Raw genomic sequence first — 18,069 nt, forward strand, 5'->3', positions numbered from 1 at the left:
CGCATTAATAAAATATATTTACTTCAGAACAGTGTGGAACATCTGGCTTTGTTCATTATTATGCTGGGAAAGCTGTATGATATAATGTGATGATGCAGTTGCTTATTTTGATATAAAGAACACTTTCAATACAAGCATAAGCAGAAGATAAGTCTGAGCAAAAGATGATCATGTTTTCTTGGGGACAGGTACATCCTAGTCAGCAAGCCTACGTTATGGACAGACCGTCTGAGGGAGCGGTTTTTAGAAGGATTTGTTTCTTTCCTAAGGATTCTAACATGCATGCAGGTACAAGAGATTTGAATAATTTCTTCCCAATATACTGTTACATTACAGTGGTTTTTTTGGGTCATCTTTTTGTCCACAACACTATTGTGCAGCTAAACATGCAATTAAGATGGTAAATTCTTTGTGATATTCCTGGGTGGGTGAAAAAGTAGTGCTTACTTTACATAAGTAAAATTCGTCAACTTCAGCCACAAGTATCTGAACAACCTGTATTTTACCGTTGGCTTACGGGATTTTGTGTTGTTTTAAGCCTGTGATCACTGCTTGTGCTCAAGTAATTCTGTGGCATCTCCATTTCAGGGAATGGAGGAGATAAAAAGACAGATTGGTCAGCACATAGAGGTGGACCCTGACTGGGAAGCAGCTATTGCTATACAGATGCAGCTCAAGAACATTCTTTTGATGTTCCAGGAGTGGTGTGCCTGTGATGTGAGTACATCAGTTGTCTGGGATTCTGTGCCTTTTGTGAATATTTGAGTGCTTCTTGAGTAGCAGCTTCTTGAAATAGCTCAGTATTGAGCAATATGGATCTCCATAAAAAAATGGGTGTGAAGGAACTCATCTCTGGAATGACAAAAGAGAGACGGGATCTTAGAAAGATAGGACCTTCCAGCTGACAAAGCTGCAGAGGGTATCAGGAAAATCAAGAAGAGAAAATACTCCTCATAATTCAAGGTTTTAGAAAATTGAGTTCATGGTATCCCTGTCAAGTTTCAAGGTTTTGGAGCCTGTGATGGTGTTCTTTTATTGCAAAAGCCAACTGCAAAATCTTTGTGCTAATTGGGTATTTGCACTATGAGTAGTCTTAATTGGTGCTGGAGCTTTTCCCTGTGCTGGAGGAAGGGAGCAAATAGTAGAGTTTATTAACTTAAAGATACTTTGAACGTTGTGGGTGTTGTTTTGTTTTTGTTTGGCTTTTATTTTGTTTTGTTGTTGTTTTATCAGTAGACAGAGAAGGGAAGAACTACAGCAGTTCAGGAGCTTCTTTATCCAATTTGGGCTCTATATTATGCAAGCTATGAAAATACTGGAGCTTCAATAGGCACACAGATTTTTAGAGCATTTGCCAGAGCAGCTTTTTTGAATAGAAGCATGTTCTCAGCTAGCTTTAGTGGATGCTCCACTGTTCCAATCCAGTACTACTTTGTTTTAAGAGACATAAGTAATTATACTGTGGCTTTTTAGTAACTTTAAACCATCTGAAAAAACAAATGAGGAATTTTAAGTGCAACTATGCATTTATTTTAAATTTCAGGAAGAACTGTTGCTCAGGGCCTACAGTGAATGTCACAAAGCTGTGATGAGGTGCAGCACAAATGGTCGCGCGCGGGAGAAGACAGTGTTTCATTTGTGTGGCCATACTCTGGAGAGCAGACCTTACAGAGTGTCTGCAGATCCTGTCAGCATACATTTACCGCTCTCCAGGACGCTTGCTGGTAGGTGGTGTGTTTTGATATCTAGTTGAATTGTTTCATCATCCATCTCTTTCTTGACATTGGAAAGCTTTTAGATTGTCTTTCACAGATCATTTGTTCTCTGACTTTCTGATATCAGGTAATCCTGTTCCCTAAATGTCTCAATAAGAAAAAGTTTTGTTTTGTTTTTTTTTTTGGTTGTGGGTTGGGTGGATTATTTTTGTTGTTTGGTTTTTTCTTTTGAGAATGAGAATTTGCCACAGAGGTTGGAAGACCTTTTTTTAAACAGGACAGATAGTCAGGTGAGAAGGAAAAGCTTCAGGTTTTAATGAGATCTTTAGTTTTCTGTAAACTACCTAAACTTATGTCATTCTGTTTCTATTTCTGCTTGTTTTACCTAGACAAATGCTCATTCTTGCTTTATCTCAAATTTATTTTCCAGCCACATATATCTTAGGACTGTTAAAATGCTCCTACTAAAAGACGGATGTTTGTAGCATACCAGGACGGATTTCCAGTCAGAATACAAAGGACCATAGCAGTGGGTGATGGCTGCTTTCTCTAGCAGACAAATGAAATCATACGCTAGAATTAAGTTGGAGATTCTTTATCACATCATTTTATACCAAGATACCGTCTATTAAGCCTTGCAGTCTTAAATGTAGTGATTACGGACATACGATTTAAAAGAGCAATGAAAATGTTGCTAATACAATTTAGCATCTTGGTGTAAATAGTTTTTATTCATTAAATGAATAGATCTATTCATAAAATAATGGATTGTAAGACTGTAAGCACTGCTATGATAATGCATAGATCTCCTATCTTTAAAAAAACAAAAAGAAGAAAGTAACAAGTCTTTCCTAAATAAACTTTGACCTTTTTTTCTGTAATTCTCTGAGTTGTAGATAATTTAGCTAACATTCAGAATGGGTTGGAGGAGAAACTGTACTGATTTTTTAATATAATTTCTAATTTTTCTCCTGTTGGTTTTGTAGGTCTTCATGTACGATTAAGCAAGACTGGTGCCATCTCAAGGTTACATGAGTTTGTTTCACCTGTAAGATTTTATTTTTTAAATTATTTTTTCCCCCTCTCTCCTTCCCCAAATAATAATTGGGATTTATACTCGGGGAAGGAAAAAGCCAAAAGTTATATTCTGTAACTCATGACAGGCACACAAGTTATTTCGCAGCTGTCAAAGTGTTTTTTGACTTACACTTTTAAAATCACCAACAGACTTGTTTGCTTTTAATTTAATCCTTTGTTTTGTTTGTAATTCTAGGAAGAGTTTCAAGTGGAGCTGCTAGTAGAATATCCTTTGCGATGTCTTGTCTTAGTTGCTCAGGTTGCTGCAGAGATGTGGAGAAGGAATGGGCTGTCCTTGATAAGCCAGGTACACCCTACAATATTCAATAGTGAATTGGTCCTAGTGGTGTATGCAAGTGTTGCTAAGTGATGCTCCCAGTAGTGATTTTATCCAGTTCAGAAGGTTGTGGGTGTCACTACTACACTAAATAAAAAAATGTTTAGGTGGGAATTTAGATGACCTGGTTTTATTTCCAGCTTCATCAATGACTTGCCTCCCTGTATTAAATTAGTATTTTCACTGTTCTTATGACTTTTGTGATATGTTATGAATGTTGCTGACATCTACTCTAAAATACTTTCAGATGCAATAAAGAAATCGCTACTTAAGTACTGCTCACACTGTTGCTTATAACATGTTAGAAGAATCTCGTAGTGTATGGTGATCATTATATACAAAAGTCCAACTATTTTAATCTGTATGACTGCACATAAACACTTCATAATACTGGCAGGCTTTTTTGTTGCAAGAGTAAAAGGGACAGTCTCACCTTAAGTTGTGGAGTCTCCTTCTCTGGAGACTTTCAAGCCCTGTCTGGAAGCATTCCTGTGTGACCTGTGCTAGATTCTATGGTCTTGCTTGGTGGGGGTGGGACTAAGTCATCTCTGGAGGTCCCTTCCAACCTCTAACATCCTGTGATCCTTGTGTTTTGCCTGCTTTTGCTTCACTGTTGTGGGTTGGGTTTTTGGTTTTTTTTCTTTCCTGGCAGAAAATTTTTGTTTACCTTTCACAGGACCCTTTGAAATTAAATTGGTAGAAGCTTGTAGAATTGTCTCTGAGAACTGGGGTAGGAGGAGGAGAGTGTTTTGACTCCAATCAATAGCAACCATTAGAATTGGGGTTCTTTGGGGGAGGGGTATAGTACAGATTTCCTGTAATCATTGGAAAAAAAAAAGCCCAACATTTTTCACTTCCTTCCAAGTGCACACTTGTTTTGAAAGAAATGCAAGACTTGACTGAGTAAGGGAAAGGTGCTGTACAGCTTAAAGCCTCAGACATTAACTAGTGCACATTTGCTAGTGCATTACTTCACTACTTAAATTTTGTCTTCCTGTTTTTCAGGTATTCTATTACCAAGATGTTAAATGCAGAGAAGAGATGTATGACAAAGACATCATCATGCTTCAGGTATAATGTTCTGAGTCCTTGCTTTCTTGACTTACAACATTTTAAAGGAATTTCTTTTAATTTTGATTAAAATGTATGATTTAAGCTTGTTTTGTTAAGAGTATTTTTCATAGTTAATGAAGAACTGACATTCATATTAGTCTGTGTTTTTTTTGATAGATAGGTGCATCTTTTATGGATCCCAACCAGTTTCTCCTGCTGATGCTGCAGAGGTATGAGCTTGTTGATGCTTTCAAAAAGATGAAGCCCTCCAAAGATCAAGTAAGTGGCACATTTTTGCTGATTCATTTGTTTGTATGCTTATGGAACATGAATTCAACAGTAAGCTAATATTAAGAAGTGCATTTTTAAGACTATACTTAGTCAATATTCGACATAATGGTTAAGTGGATTACTTTGTATTCAGAATTTGTAGAGGCTTACTCAGGATTAGCAAACAGGTTTTACCCTCTCTAACTTCTATTTCATAGGCCATCGACCAAACTCATTTCTGTCTCTTAAGCCATATTACATGTTCTTATTTTGGCTTGAGTTTTCCTTGATTGTTGTGGTAGTTTTTGATGCTTGAACTTTCATGTAATCCTTCATTTGGGATATGTTTTTAGCTGTTTCTTTTCCTGCACATGAATGTTGCACTTCAATTGCAGAATCCCCCACAAGAGCAGACGTTTTTTTCAGCTTGTTAGAGGAGGTTTCTTCATACAGTACAGTACTTCAGCAAAGTCCTGAAGGCTGAGCTCAGTGTTGTGTGACAGATTGACTTTTTTTTTTTAACTGGTTTCTCTAATTCTTCTAGGATTTGATCAAACAATATAATGTATTAATAGAAGAGATGCTGCAGATTGTCATCTATGTTGTAGGTAAGTTTAATTGCTCTCTGCTGTTGTAGTACTGGATTGTTAAAGTTTGGCAAAACAAGTTTGATTGCTTTCTTTAACATAGATGGTACAGAGAGGATACTGAAGAATACCAGTTTTAATTGGATTGTAGTCTATTTTAAATAGTACCACAAATATTTACCAACCAGAAGCAATAGGAGTTGCATAGTGAAAAAAGCCCTGTTAAATAAACTTATATTTATTAAGTAGAATATGAAGAGAAACTTTATTGTAGCTCATTTTATTAGGAATCCGGACTATAAACCCTTTTCCCCTCAGACACTTGGGACAGCTTTCTGGCATATTCAAACTTAACTATGAAATATCTCAGCAATAGCATTACCTCTGTATCTGTCATTCTTCTGCTCCTGATTCACTCTGGTAGGTGAAAGATATGTGCCTGGAGTGAGTAATGTGACAAAAGAAGATGTTACCATGAGGGAAATCATCCATCTGTTATGTATTGAACCAATGGCTCACAGTGCAATTACCAAGTCCTTGCCTGAAGACGTGAGTCCTCATTTATTCACTTTTCCTTGTTTTATGTCTTTGTTCTTTCCCTTCCCTATGGAAGCATTTTATTTTTGATACAAAACTCAAAAGTTGATTTCAGAATTACAAAACATCATGATAGAGGAACTTTACACACTTTACTGATGTAGATGTCAGGAGGGGGTTGGTCTCTTCTCCCAGGCAACCAGACACAGTCTCAAGCTGCGCCAGGGGAGGTTTAGGCTGGAGGTGAGGAGAAAGTTCTTCACACAGAGTGGTTGGCCATTGGAATGGGCTGCCCGGGGAGGTGGTGGAGTCACCATCCCTGGAGGTGTTCAAGAGAGGATTGGACATGGCACTTGGTGCCATGGTTTAGATAGTCATGAGGTGTAGGGTGACAGGTTGGACTCGATGATCTTTGAGGTCTCTTCCAACCTTCTTGATTCTATGATTCTATGATTCTAATTCCAGTATGGTCTAATCTGAAAAGTTGTGTGGGGATTGTGCCTTTTGATGAAGACATGGAATCTTACAGGATATTCAGCTGTAGCTTTCCTAAATTCAAAAAGAAGAGTTTAAAAAGTATTTCCTCTTTTGGCTTTGTAGGACCCTGCATCTGGATTCCACTCTGCCCTGTGTACCATCACTGAGTTTGATTCTGTAATTTTGATCTCTTTAACTTGTGCAGACCTATTAGAAGTCAAGTATTGTGCAGGTCTATTTGAAAGTACAGATTTCCCTGACGTTGTATTCTAACGCTTCAAAATTCAAGCAAAGGAGAGGAAGAATGTGAATTAGATTTTACAGTCTGTGAAAGCTGTAAATTTAGTAGCCTAGAATTATTACCAGAAACCAATAATGGGTGATCCAGATTGAGTGTTTTAAGAGACTAAAACTCTGGTTTTCCTTCCATTGAGGCTATGTAAGGCACTGCTCTTTTTTCTGGAGACCAGCTGTGATATAAAGAAAACTTTACATATGTAATTGAAAGTATGGTCTGTCTTTGGTGTTTCTTGTCACTGATCAATATTTGCTTTCTGAATACTAGTGGCCAAAATGTTAATTAATGAGCTAGGGAATTGATCTAAATCTAAATCTAAATCTATATTTATATCTATATTATATTATATTATATTATATTATATTATATTATATTATATTATATTATATTATATTATATTATATTATATTATATTATATTATATTATATTATATATTATATATTTATATCTATTTTTGTTACACCTAAAGAAAATATTTTTTTTTCCCTTTACCAGGAGAACAATGAAACTGGCTTGGAGAATGTAATTGATAAAGTGGCTACATTTAAGTAAGTTCTTAATACTGGTCTTTTTTTCACTGTAGTATAAATGTAGAATAAAACCTTTTTAATTGTATGGGTTAAGCCGGCTGCACTGCACAGTCTCTCTTCTCTTAATATTTTGCTGTCTTGAAATGTGCACACTTTCAAATACACATAGGAAAGAAAAGGGCATGGAATATCCAGAGCTGCTGCTTGCTTCCTTTTGCCCCTTGCTTTCCTCAAATTCAGTCTGAGAAGTCTCAGTCGAATAATCTTAACTCCTAGTGGGAAAGTCTTCAAAAGCTTTCATTATATTTCAGAAATGGTTGGAAACCTTAACAACTCATTGTACCAAGTTGTTGACTTGGTGTAGCCTTCAGATATGAGTTACTTCTTTTTAACATGCATATATAAATATGCAATAAAGAATAATTAGTTGTAGCAGTTGAGAAAACTGAAAACCTTGTTCAAATGTCTGCGATTTTTATCACAAAAATCTCAAATTTAGTCATTTTAGTATACTTCACTTTAAATTTCATGTGGCTTGCTTGTTTATTAATCAAGGGCAGCTATAGAAATATACCTAGCAATTATGTAGAAATGTCTATAGGTATATAGAAATATATTTATAGAGGTGTACCTAAGAATTTTGCTTTGAGAATTACAGCGAAGGTTTGAAAAAATCTAAGTGGCTGGAAAGGAGCTGTTTTACCTGTTTTGTTCCTTGGTCAAATAAAATACTGAATTTGATGTAACAACATCCAGTGTCTGAAATTGTAAGTCATAAAGGGAAAAAGAATTTGCCTGTCAGAGGCTATCTGGTGTACTGTAGATTGTACAGACTAGAAATATTTTGCTGCAGGGTAGGATTTGTAGCAGTTGAACAGTCTTGAACATTAAAAGCTGATACCTGTATTCACTCTATAAATTAATGAAGCAACCATCACTATTTTGCTTACTAGCATGTTCTTAGAAATTTATATTACTGGTCTGCTTACATTCAGAAATGTGCTGAACATGAATTATTAGTTTCTATGTCATGAAATATTTCTGTGTAAGGAAACCGGGTGTGTCTGGTCATGGAGTTTATGAACTGAAAGAAGAATGCTTGAAGGAGTTCAATATGTTCTTTTATCACTATACTAAGACCCAGCACAGCAAGGTAAGCAGTATAAGATTCACTCTCAAAGGTTAAAAAACATGTACATCGTCTAAAAAATTTTGCTAGGTCAAAAGAATTAATAGAATCTAAAGAAATGAATTCAATTCAGTGCAACTAATTGCAGAACCCAAGTTATAATGAAGTTGAAGTTGTTAGTATAAATTCATGTGGTATGGTTTGCATTGATATTATGCCTAAAATTACTTCTACATTAATGCTGTTTAGGTTAAGACCAAAATATGGTAAGAATGATTTTTGAACTGGAAAATCCCAAGCTTTGCTTTTACAACTCTTACTGAGGAAGCCAGTATGTCCAATTGTTTGTCTACTACAAAATGAAGTCCAAAATGCAGTGCTGTTGGCTAGCTCTCAGACAAGAGTCTAGTTACATGACCAAGTACTGACTATGGATCTTGCCAGATTTCTGGTTTAGAATTCTCATTGTTTTATTGTATACTTCTGTAAAGATGCTGATATAATAACACTACCTTTTCTGTAGGCTGAACATACACAAAAGAAAAGAAGAAAACAAGAAAACAGAGATGAAGGTAAAACTTTGAAACAGATGACTCAGTAAATGTGAGATGCAGTTGTGCATATAAAATGAGCTTTGGGAGATGATTTTGTAACTTCATTTGTGTAGTCGAGTTCATATTAAATTTATTGTAGTTTGTAGTGATTCTCTCTTTTTATTAAACAAAGATAGGAGTTTCAGAGTTTTTAGCTTAAATTTCAGGTAGATAAATAAACATGGCATAATAACCCCTGACAAAATGAACAGCTTAGATTTTTATGATGGTGTAACTAGGTAACAGAAGTGGTGGTGTTTTTTGGATTTTTTTGGTTTGTTTTTGTAAGTAGTTTCTTTAGCCCAATGTTAAGACCTAATAATGCTATGGAGAGAAGATTGCTACAGGAACTAGTGCTTATATCCATTCTTAAAATTGAGCCTTAAATTTTGTAAATCAAAATTTTAATTTTTTAGAAGATGCAAATGTGTATAACTAAGCCCTCATGTTTCTATTGTAACCCAAATGTTATTTCCCTTTGATTTTACCTATTCAACTCTTGAGCATTAAGTGAGTTCAAGGAAGAGTTTGAGCTGAACAAACAAGTACAATGAGCAGTTTATTAATGTCAGCTATCACCTGCTTTTGTGAGTTGCAACAGAGAATTATTTCCTTCCCCAGATTGCCCTTCCAATTGAATACTTCAGTCTTTGCTTCCTACTCTGAAGCGTTGTGATAAACAGAGTCTCCACCATGGCAAATCCCATCAATAAGAAGGAAACTCTGTTTCTTAGGCACAGTGGGATTTTGGAGACTGCATATTCCTGGATACAGTCAGATTGTGAAACTTCTTTATGATGTGACTTGGAAGAGAAACAGTCTCCAGCAGGGTCCTGAGTAACAAGCAGCTTTTGATCAAATAAAGCGAGTAGTCGTCCATGCAGTGGGTCTGGGACCTGTTGGAACTGGTCCAGACGTTAAGAACGTTCTGTACAGAGCTGCAAGTGACAATGGTCCACCTGGTGCTTATGGCAAAGAGCTCCAGGGGAGACGCATGGATGTTGGTTTCTGGAGTCGTGGCTGCAAAGGCTCAGAGGCGAGTTATACTCCAACAGAGAAAGAGATATTAGCTGCTTCTGAAGGAGTAAAAGCTGCTTCTGAAGTAAATGGAACTGGGTCACAACTTCTTTTAGCTCCTAGATTACTAGTTTTGAATTGGATGTTCAAAGGTAACGGTTCTTCACCACATCACAGGACAGATGCAACATGGTCTAAGTGGATGGCTCTGATAAAACAGAGCTCGAATGGGAAATTTGGTATATTGATTTTTGTGTGCAATCAAGGATACTACAGCATTTTGTGCCGCAGGTGGTTAAAATTCATTCTGGTAACATTTTTATTTGCTTTTGTGTTCTTTCAGTTGAAACAGTGGAACACAAAAGGAATAAATTAGCCTTGTCATTTAGGGGACACAGTTAAATCAGAAATCGCATTTGCTTTGAGAAACTTTCATTTCTTTCAGTTGTAAGTAACATGGAAGACTGATCGCTGGAAAACAAGGGGAAGATGATTTTGGGTTAAATAATAAAGGATTACTCTTGTTTTCTTTCTCCAGTGTTTATTTTATACAGTTGATGGATTTTGCAGTAGTACCTTTTATTTTTCTTTCCCCCTATTCACTTTAGCAAATTATAATATTAGCAGGGACATGTATTTTGTAAAATTCTTTTTACAATTCAGATGTTTAGATGTAATTGTCAGAAACTCACATTGATGTAATAGGGTGGTACAGTTCCAAAATACCAGGATAACCAATTACATGGATGCATGTTCCTCTGAGACTACTCATTTTGTAGCAAATACTTCATACGTGTGCCACAACCACAATGTGGTTGTGTTATCTCCATCAGTAGCTTTTTATAATTCATTTAGTCTAAATTGTCAAAAGATTAATGGTTTTAGAGACCTGTGTTCATAGACGTTTTCTGAAAGTAGAGAAAGAAAAGATGACTTAAGTTAGTGCTTCCAGGTAGAGAAAGGCTGCAGTGTTAAGTGAGCTGCTGTTAGTAGATGCCAGTATTCCAGATGGCTTTTGGGTGAGACACAACATCACACAGTTTTGCTATTAGCTCTGAAAGTGTACATAACTAGAAATGGTGGGCATGTCCCAGAGGCAGTAGTTTAGAACTCCAACCATCTTAAACATGGGACAGTAATGTGGGACACCACACTCTGAAGATCCACAGCTTGCTCTTCTTCAACTACTTGAAAACTTTCTATCTGGTGCAACGTACAGACAGAAATAAGCCTGTGTAGAGTATTAAGGATATACATTTAGAGGTGCAACTAAATACTTGTGATTGGTCAGTGTAGTTTGCATGTGTTTTATGTAAGAAATTACTAAAAGTACTTAGCTGTGCTAAAGGTAGAGGCTGAGCTGGATAAACAATTGGAATTCAGTGTGGTCTTATTAGTTTAAACGTCCAGTTCTTTTGCTGGAGTTCGTGTTTGTGCTTTCTACATTTTACTTGCAATCTGTGGTAAGATGCCAGTTTGTTAATACATTTGCACATCTCAATTTTCTAGCATTGCCACCACCACCTCCTCCAGACTTCAGTCCTGCATTCAGCAACGTGGTGAGGATTCTGAATTGTGATGTTATGATGCACATACTGCGGACCATTCTTCAGAGGGCAGTAGAACTGGAAACCCATTTGTGGACTGAAGCTATGATTCAAATGGTATGGTTAGCTCTTGTCTTCCTATGGTCATTGCCATGTTAACTGCGTATGATGAGATAAAAATACATAAAGATAAACTTCAGCTTGGGAGAATAAGAATTTGCTTGTTCTCAAAGCTGGATTTATAAATCTTTCTCACAAAGAAAAAAAATTTAATTATTTATCCCCACTATAAAATAGAAATGTGAAACATGATAGTATTAAATTGAGAATACACTCAGTTTTCTACTTCACATTCCTTCTGATGTTGTCTCACTACTTAAGCTGTCTCAATATCTAATTCTCCTTACATCATCTTTTGCCTGAAGCTTCATGTTCAAGTAAGTAACAGTTTGATCATCTTAAAGAAATTGGAATTGTTTCATCTTGTATCCTGCGAAGTCTCCAAGTATGTAAATGTCTTTGAGGCTTCACTCATGAAATAGTGTATTTTTGTAAGTGTTTAAACATTGAATTTTCCCACAGTGACGTTATGCTTTTAAAAAAAGGAGTTACCAATATCGAAGGTGGCTGTTGATTGTTGTTACTAGTATTATTTTAGTTAGTTATTTTCTGTCTTTATAGGATTAGAATGTGAATGTACAAACTCGTTGAATTCATCATTTTTGTTTATTAGAGTGCACAGATTACTTAAATTGCCTTGCCTGCTAATCTTACGAATTAACAAAATAGTCATAGATTTATGTCAACAAAATTACAATAGTTCTATGTATACAATGTGAAGTGAGTGCAAGTAATAAGCAGGAAAATTTTGTGTGTTGTTATTCCAGTTTCCATGCACAGTCTCTGCACTTTTCCTCATTTCTGTATTTTGTCATAGATATAATCAGCATGTAATACAAAACTAATGTTAAGCATCCTGATTTCATATGCCACTTTTTCAAGCCTCTAACAGTGAGTGATTTACTATTCTGCTCTTTTTCAGGTGCTTCATATCCTTTCTTTAGGGTTACTAGAAGAGAAGCAGCAGTTACAGAAGTCTCCAGAAGAAGAAGTAACCTTTGATTTTTATCACAAAGCAACACGTATGTTGAGTTTTCTTTAAAAGGGCAGAGTAAATTAGGCTATATTGATTTTGCAAGGCCAAAAGTAAACTAGAAGAACGCATTCAGTGATGTAAAGCAGGAACGATTTCATGTTGTGGGTTTTTTTTTCTTTTAATGCTTTCAAACATGGCTAGGCTCCTTTGTTCCTGGTTACCAGGTATGCTGAAGGGGAGATGTGCTTCTCCTAGGGAAGAAAGGAAAAACTAATACTCATTGGTTAACTGAAAATGATTCTTCCTTCACAAGAACATTATTGGAATAGCAACTAAGAACTCCTTGGAAAAAGATAGTGGTTTTAAGTCAACTGTCTCCATCTTACATACTCCTGAACTGTACAGTTACTGATTTATGTGCAAGTTCAAGTCTTGTACAATAGTAGAGAGAGTAGAAGCCCAATTTAGCAGCTATGAAGTGTCTTTTTCCTCTTCAATTTCTTTCTAAAAGCCTGTAGAGTACTTTCTCAGGACTAGTGAATGGGAGCTTTCATTTTACATAGAGTTACTGCTTCATGTGTAAGAATAATTGAAAAAAGTAATTAATTTTCAGGCTGAACATAATTGTCACTTGAGAGATGAAATAGAGATAAGAATTTTGAAACACAATCCTAGAACTGTGTAGGTTGGAAAAGACCTTTAAGACTACTACCATTAACCTAACACTCTCAGGTCTACCACTGAACCGTGGCCCTCAGCAACACATCTACATGTCTTTTAAATACTTCCTATATAAATAAATACATAGAGCAGCTATACTGCCCTTGTTTAATTTTTTTAAAAACGTTGTGTAAAGAGGTGTCACTGAGTTTTAGAAGAGTTTTCTCTCTCTCAATTTTTTCTTTACAGTTGAACAAGGATAAGTATTGTCCCACTGAGTATATTTCTATTAAAGGAGCTTCATATCAACTCTAGGAATACATTCAGTAATTACAATTGAGATGTTAGAATTCTTTGCCAGCTTTAGTTTTGTATAACCCGAAAAAAAACAAAACCCAAACCCCTATTTATATGTAAGGAATGAAAAAAAAAAAAAAAGAAAAAAAAGAAAAAATCAACAAAAAATTAATCTTTGTAAGAAGACTCTTACTGAAAAGTGATTTTAAAAACAAGTTAAATTAGAAAAAGAATCCGTATTTGACTTCTAAAATGTGCAAATGAATTTCAAGTGGAAAGTGCTGCAAAAGAAATAAATTTGAAGAGAGTGATTTCAATTTTAAAGCATGCTTGTGTTAGAGAATGGTGTAGAACCTTATGGACTGTTACCAAGGTGTGAGGAAGCAAAACACTAATTGTAATATTTTTTGTGTTGAGTTTTTCTGTGCACGCTACACTTCTAGCAAACTTACTTAAGCTCTAAGAGCTTTCTTGCTTCTCCTTGAAGAACAAGGCAATTCTGATTTTGTCTGTACTTCTGCTCTTGGAAGTAGCAAAATTTATTGATCTACAAGGGGAAAAGGTTATACCACAGTTAACTTGCATAAACAATTGAAATTAAACCAGAAATGTAGCTACACAGCTTGTGTTCTTGTATGTTTTCATCTACATGTTTTATGTTCCTTTGTTTTTTTCCACTGAAAAGCTACTCTCTTGTATCTTTCTCTACTTTGTGAAGGAATGGGAAGCTCAGCATTGAATGCTGTGAACGTGTTAATGCTTCTGGAAAAATTAAAGAGAGTTCCTCAGTTAGAGGCACAGAAGGACACAGTCAATTGGATACTGCAGGTATCTCATTTTAGTAGTTCAGAAAGCTTTTGTGAAAGATGTTATGATTCCTGCATGTCAGGAAGCTTAATTTGTTTGAACATTTTTCTTACCCAAGATGGTTTTTTGAATACTGCATTAATGCTTCAAAGTCATTGTACTTCTCTTGCTTCTTTCAAGTATTAGCTCATTTTTTGCTTGGATAACTCACATTTCAATATATAAACTTCTCGTATTTCTATTGCAAAATAACAGCAAGTAAAAAATAAAGGTTTCTTCACTAGGAAAATGTTTTAGAAGCTGCTTGTGTTGAGGCTTAAGTCACACGGATCTGACTAATGGCCAAATTGTACATTTGATCTGTCGATTTTTTTCTGTCTGACACCCTGCTATTACCCAGGAAGGGATGGGAGAAACTTCTAGAGCTGTGGCACCTCCTCTAACACAGGAAGCTGCTGCTTTCACTTAGCAGGAGGACTACTGTCCTGTCCCATTTTAGGTGACTTCTTGTTTTAGATGGCAAACATAGAAAACACTGCTCTTAGATAAGAGGGCACGAATCCATAGTAGGGTTCCAAACCTATCCTCAGCTACTGAAACTGGGCTATCTTGGTACATTAGATTGGCACGTTTGACATTTTTGGTGGGTTTTTTTGTTTGTTTGATGTTTGTTTTGTTTGCTTGGGTTTTTTGGGTTTTGTTTGTTTTCTCTTGGAGAAATTGTTGTACTAGAACTCTAAGGAAAAAAGTAAAATGCACTTAAAAGTGCATTTTAACTCTTTAGTGATATGTATAGTAAATGTAGAGTATTTAATATCATAAAAGCTTTGGGGACACTTACTAAAGTTAGCTCAAAGTAATAAATGAAAATTGAAGACTCAGTTTTTATTAATAGGACAAATGCTGGCAAGCTTTCTGTTCTAGATGTTTCCATGGGATGATCCACATCTCACCTACTTGAAATAAGCTCGTAGTCTTGATCCATTCTTCTGATGCAGAGATGCTTCAGCTGCTTAGCAGTGTTAGTCCTACTAGATAAGTTGGAAAATTTTATGTTCCTTCATGCTGAACAGTGTTTGTCAGGTTTAGTGTACAGACATGGCAGAACTATTGTCTAAGCTAGATGTTATGTTACATAGGCATATGGCAGTTGATTTAATGCATTTGAAAACTGAAAAATAACGTGAAACTAAGTATCAAAAGCTTTTATCCTGTCTATATTGTAATTAGAGCCAAGTTGGATTTTGCTTTTGACATCTAAATCTTTGTTCCTAGATGTTTGACACAGTGAAGAGGTTGAGAGAAAAATCTAGTTTGACAACAGTGACGACTACATCAGGTTCAGAAGCTACAAAAGGGGATGAGGTAATAATAAAATATTCAGTGAAAGCCTTATATGGAGCACTTGTATGTAGTGTCTTGAGTAGCTACTCTCATTACTTAAAATTTTAACTTAAGAAGTACTGATTTCTGATGTATTGTCCACAAATAGGATTTAGATTAGAAGATCAATCAATAAGTGTGCTTCATGGAATTGCCAACAGCTAATGGGGGTCTGATTGTGCTTTTGAGTGGAACAGCTGACATGAGTGGAGAAGTCATTTGTGTTCATTTCTTTTATTTCTTTTATTTGACCACCTTTTTCTATTATGTTGTCATTGTGCAATAATTAGAAATACAAATCCACTTAAAGTGATGTCTTGTAATTCATGTGATCTGCTAAGAGGTTAATCTGCTTTGCCTTGATTGTATAAAGACATCAGGCTTAGGTGATTATTCTGTCAGTCTCTACCTGTCTCTATTAAAAAATAACTTTTGAATCCAGTGGTCAAATGACAGAGTGAAATGGGTATTTCAGAGATTGCTCCAGTGCCATGAGGTTTGCTGTTCTGGTTTTGTTGTTTAAATTGAGAGTTGGATACAAAGAGGAATCTGATTACCTTTAGACAGTGTGCAACAACAGGCCAGTTTGCTCTTGTACTTTCTGTTTGGCAGCATCTTGCTGCCAAACAATCTCTTGGCTAGTCATTGCATGCCTATGTAGCTCTAAATTTATCACAGCATATGCTGCCTTTCTTTTTTGAGAAAGGTGTCATATGATACCTGGTGAGGTAGGGGAATCAAATAACAGAAGTCAGAAATGAGACTCCTAGAGTTTTGCTGCTGTGGAGCAATTTGTTGTTTCATACCATGAATTGAAGCGATGTGTAAAATGCTGAATTTGTGCCTTAGATAATTGAGCAAGAGGAGTTAGGTTCTATGTGGTTTCATTAACTCTACCTGTGTCCTTTGAAGTCTACATTTCCAAATTATATGAATACTTTGTTTATAGTTTTTGAAAATGTAATAGATGAGGAAATACTGGAAGAAAAACAGTTTTCCAGTCTACAATAAAGAGGAATAAAGCAAAATGCAATCCTTAGATGCATAAAATCCTTCCAGAAAAACGTAGGAACAATCTGTGTGCTGTCATCTATATGCTGTGTCATCCATGGATAATTGAAGATAATTTTTTCCTAAATTTTTGTAAGGCAGATACTGATACATATGGGATTCATTTATGGGGAGAAAACTGTAACACTAGAATAAGTTTGTGATGGTCACCTTGATCAAGTTTTAAGAGCAGACAAGCAGGTAATTCACATCGATCAGGTGTTACTGATCATGTCTTTGAGCAAGGGATTGTATTAGTGATCTTTTGTGGACCCCTCAGAGTCTTTCTGCTGACAAGATTAACAAACATATTCAACATGTAAGGTTTTAGTTTTACATGTTTCAGATAGATTTTTTTTTTTTTTGTAATCAGTAGTCTTGTCAGTTAAGGAATTTAATGTCAGAGGTTAGAGTCTTCTCCCTTGGCTGTGATTTTGCTACACTCTTTTACTGTAAGTCACAGAGCACTCAGGATAAAGAGAAAGCTGAACGGAAGAGGAAGGCAGAAGCAGCTAGGTTGCACCGTCAGAAGATAATGGCCCAGATGTCTGCACTACAGAGGAATTTTATTGAAACCCATAAGCTCTTGTATGAAAACACACTGGAGGCACAGGGGAAAGATGATGCCATTATGGAGGAAGAAAGGTAAGAACAAGATATCCAGAGTTATGGTGGCAAGAGTTCATTGCCTGCTACCTGAGTTCATTATGCTACGTAGAATTTAAGATTACTTTCAGGAGACAGATTGTGTCATCCCAGTCAGTGTCTCTATTGACATATAATTCTGAAACAGAAGATGACTTAAGAGTAAACTAGCGTCTGCATGCTAATGTAAGAACAGTGCACGCTCTTAGTAGAGCAGTGTAAGGTAAACAATAAGAAAAAAAATACAAGTATACCATATTTGAAGTGTTTGAAAGATGCCTTTAGAAACCTGCTGAGTTGACAACACTTATTTCAGAGGTGACTGTCTGCTTTCTATGAAAATAGAAGTAATTTGTAAGGAATCTGAAAGCCAGTATGCCGTATTATTAAGTAATTTTTACTTAAGAAAATGAGCTTTCTGCAGCTCAAGTTGGTAATGTATTTCTGCTCATTACTTGAAAAAAATTCGTTTCATACTGAAGTTGTTTGCTTTGTTGGTTATAATTTCGGTGGTATGGATTGCTCCTGTTCTAGAGACAGTTCAACCATGTACTATACCTAGCACAACTTAATTTTATTCTAGTTGGAAAACAGAGATACCTGCTGGGAAAAACATTACAAATCACTTCTGTGTGTTGTGATCTATAAATGATGTTCTATAAATCATTGTTGAACTCTGGAATAAGGAATGCTTGGGAGGCGGAGCGGGGGAGAAAATATACTTATTGTGTCACAAAGCATTAAGTTAAGATAGTGGTGCTCGTTTTCAGTGTGTTTTCTTCAACAATGGGTAACAATTTTAGTGTCTATAGGATTAAAATGTATCTAATCCTGTCTATGCTGAATACAAGTTCCTCAATTACCTGCCTAATGTCAGAATCCACAGTTATTTGTGTTGGTCTCTCTTAACTGGCTTCCACTTTGTATTTTTAAAGAATATTGCATTTCATTGAGGATTGAGGT

At 35.8% G+C, this 18,069-nt stretch overlaps 1 protein-coding gene across 1 annotated transcript in view; it reads left to right on the plus strand.

Moving 5' to 3' along the window:
• Nucleotides 1–18,069, plus strand: part of UBR1 (ubiquitin protein ligase E3 component n-recognin 1) — a 63,688-nt gene that overhangs the window by 23,181 nt on the left and 22,438 nt on the right. The window contains exons 13-29 of the mRNA XM_054400526.1: nucleotides 189–288; nucleotides 589–717; nucleotides 1,544–1,724; nucleotides 2,702–2,763; nucleotides 2,989–3,099; nucleotides 4,135–4,200; nucleotides 4,360–4,461; nucleotides 4,997–5,060; nucleotides 5,464–5,588; nucleotides 6,848–6,900; nucleotides 7,933–8,035; nucleotides 8,535–8,583; nucleotides 11,131–11,285; nucleotides 12,211–12,310; nucleotides 13,940–14,049; nucleotides 15,304–15,393; nucleotides 16,919–17,106. Coding sequence (XP_054256501.1) covers nucleotides 189–288; nucleotides 589–717; nucleotides 1,544–1,724; nucleotides 2,702–2,763; nucleotides 2,989–3,099; nucleotides 4,135–4,200; nucleotides 4,360–4,461; nucleotides 4,997–5,060; nucleotides 5,464–5,588; nucleotides 6,848–6,900; nucleotides 7,933–8,035; nucleotides 8,535–8,583; nucleotides 11,131–11,285; nucleotides 12,211–12,310; nucleotides 13,940–14,049; nucleotides 15,304–15,393; nucleotides 16,919–17,106 — 1,788 coding nt within the window. The remainder of the gene's footprint in view (nucleotides 1–188; nucleotides 289–588; nucleotides 718–1,543; nucleotides 1,725–2,701; nucleotides 2,764–2,988; nucleotides 3,100–4,134; nucleotides 4,201–4,359; nucleotides 4,462–4,996; nucleotides 5,061–5,463; nucleotides 5,589–6,847; nucleotides 6,901–7,932; nucleotides 8,036–8,534; nucleotides 8,584–11,130; nucleotides 11,286–12,210; nucleotides 12,311–13,939; nucleotides 14,050–15,303; nucleotides 15,394–16,918; nucleotides 17,107–18,069) is intronic.

Source organism: Indicator indicator, chromosome 4 (assembly GCF_027791375.1).
Source record: "Indicator indicator isolate 239-I01 chromosome 4, UM_Iind_1.1, whole genome shotgun sequence".
Lineage (NCBI taxonomy): Eukaryota > Metazoa > Chordata > Aves > Piciformes > Indicatoridae > Indicator > Indicator indicator.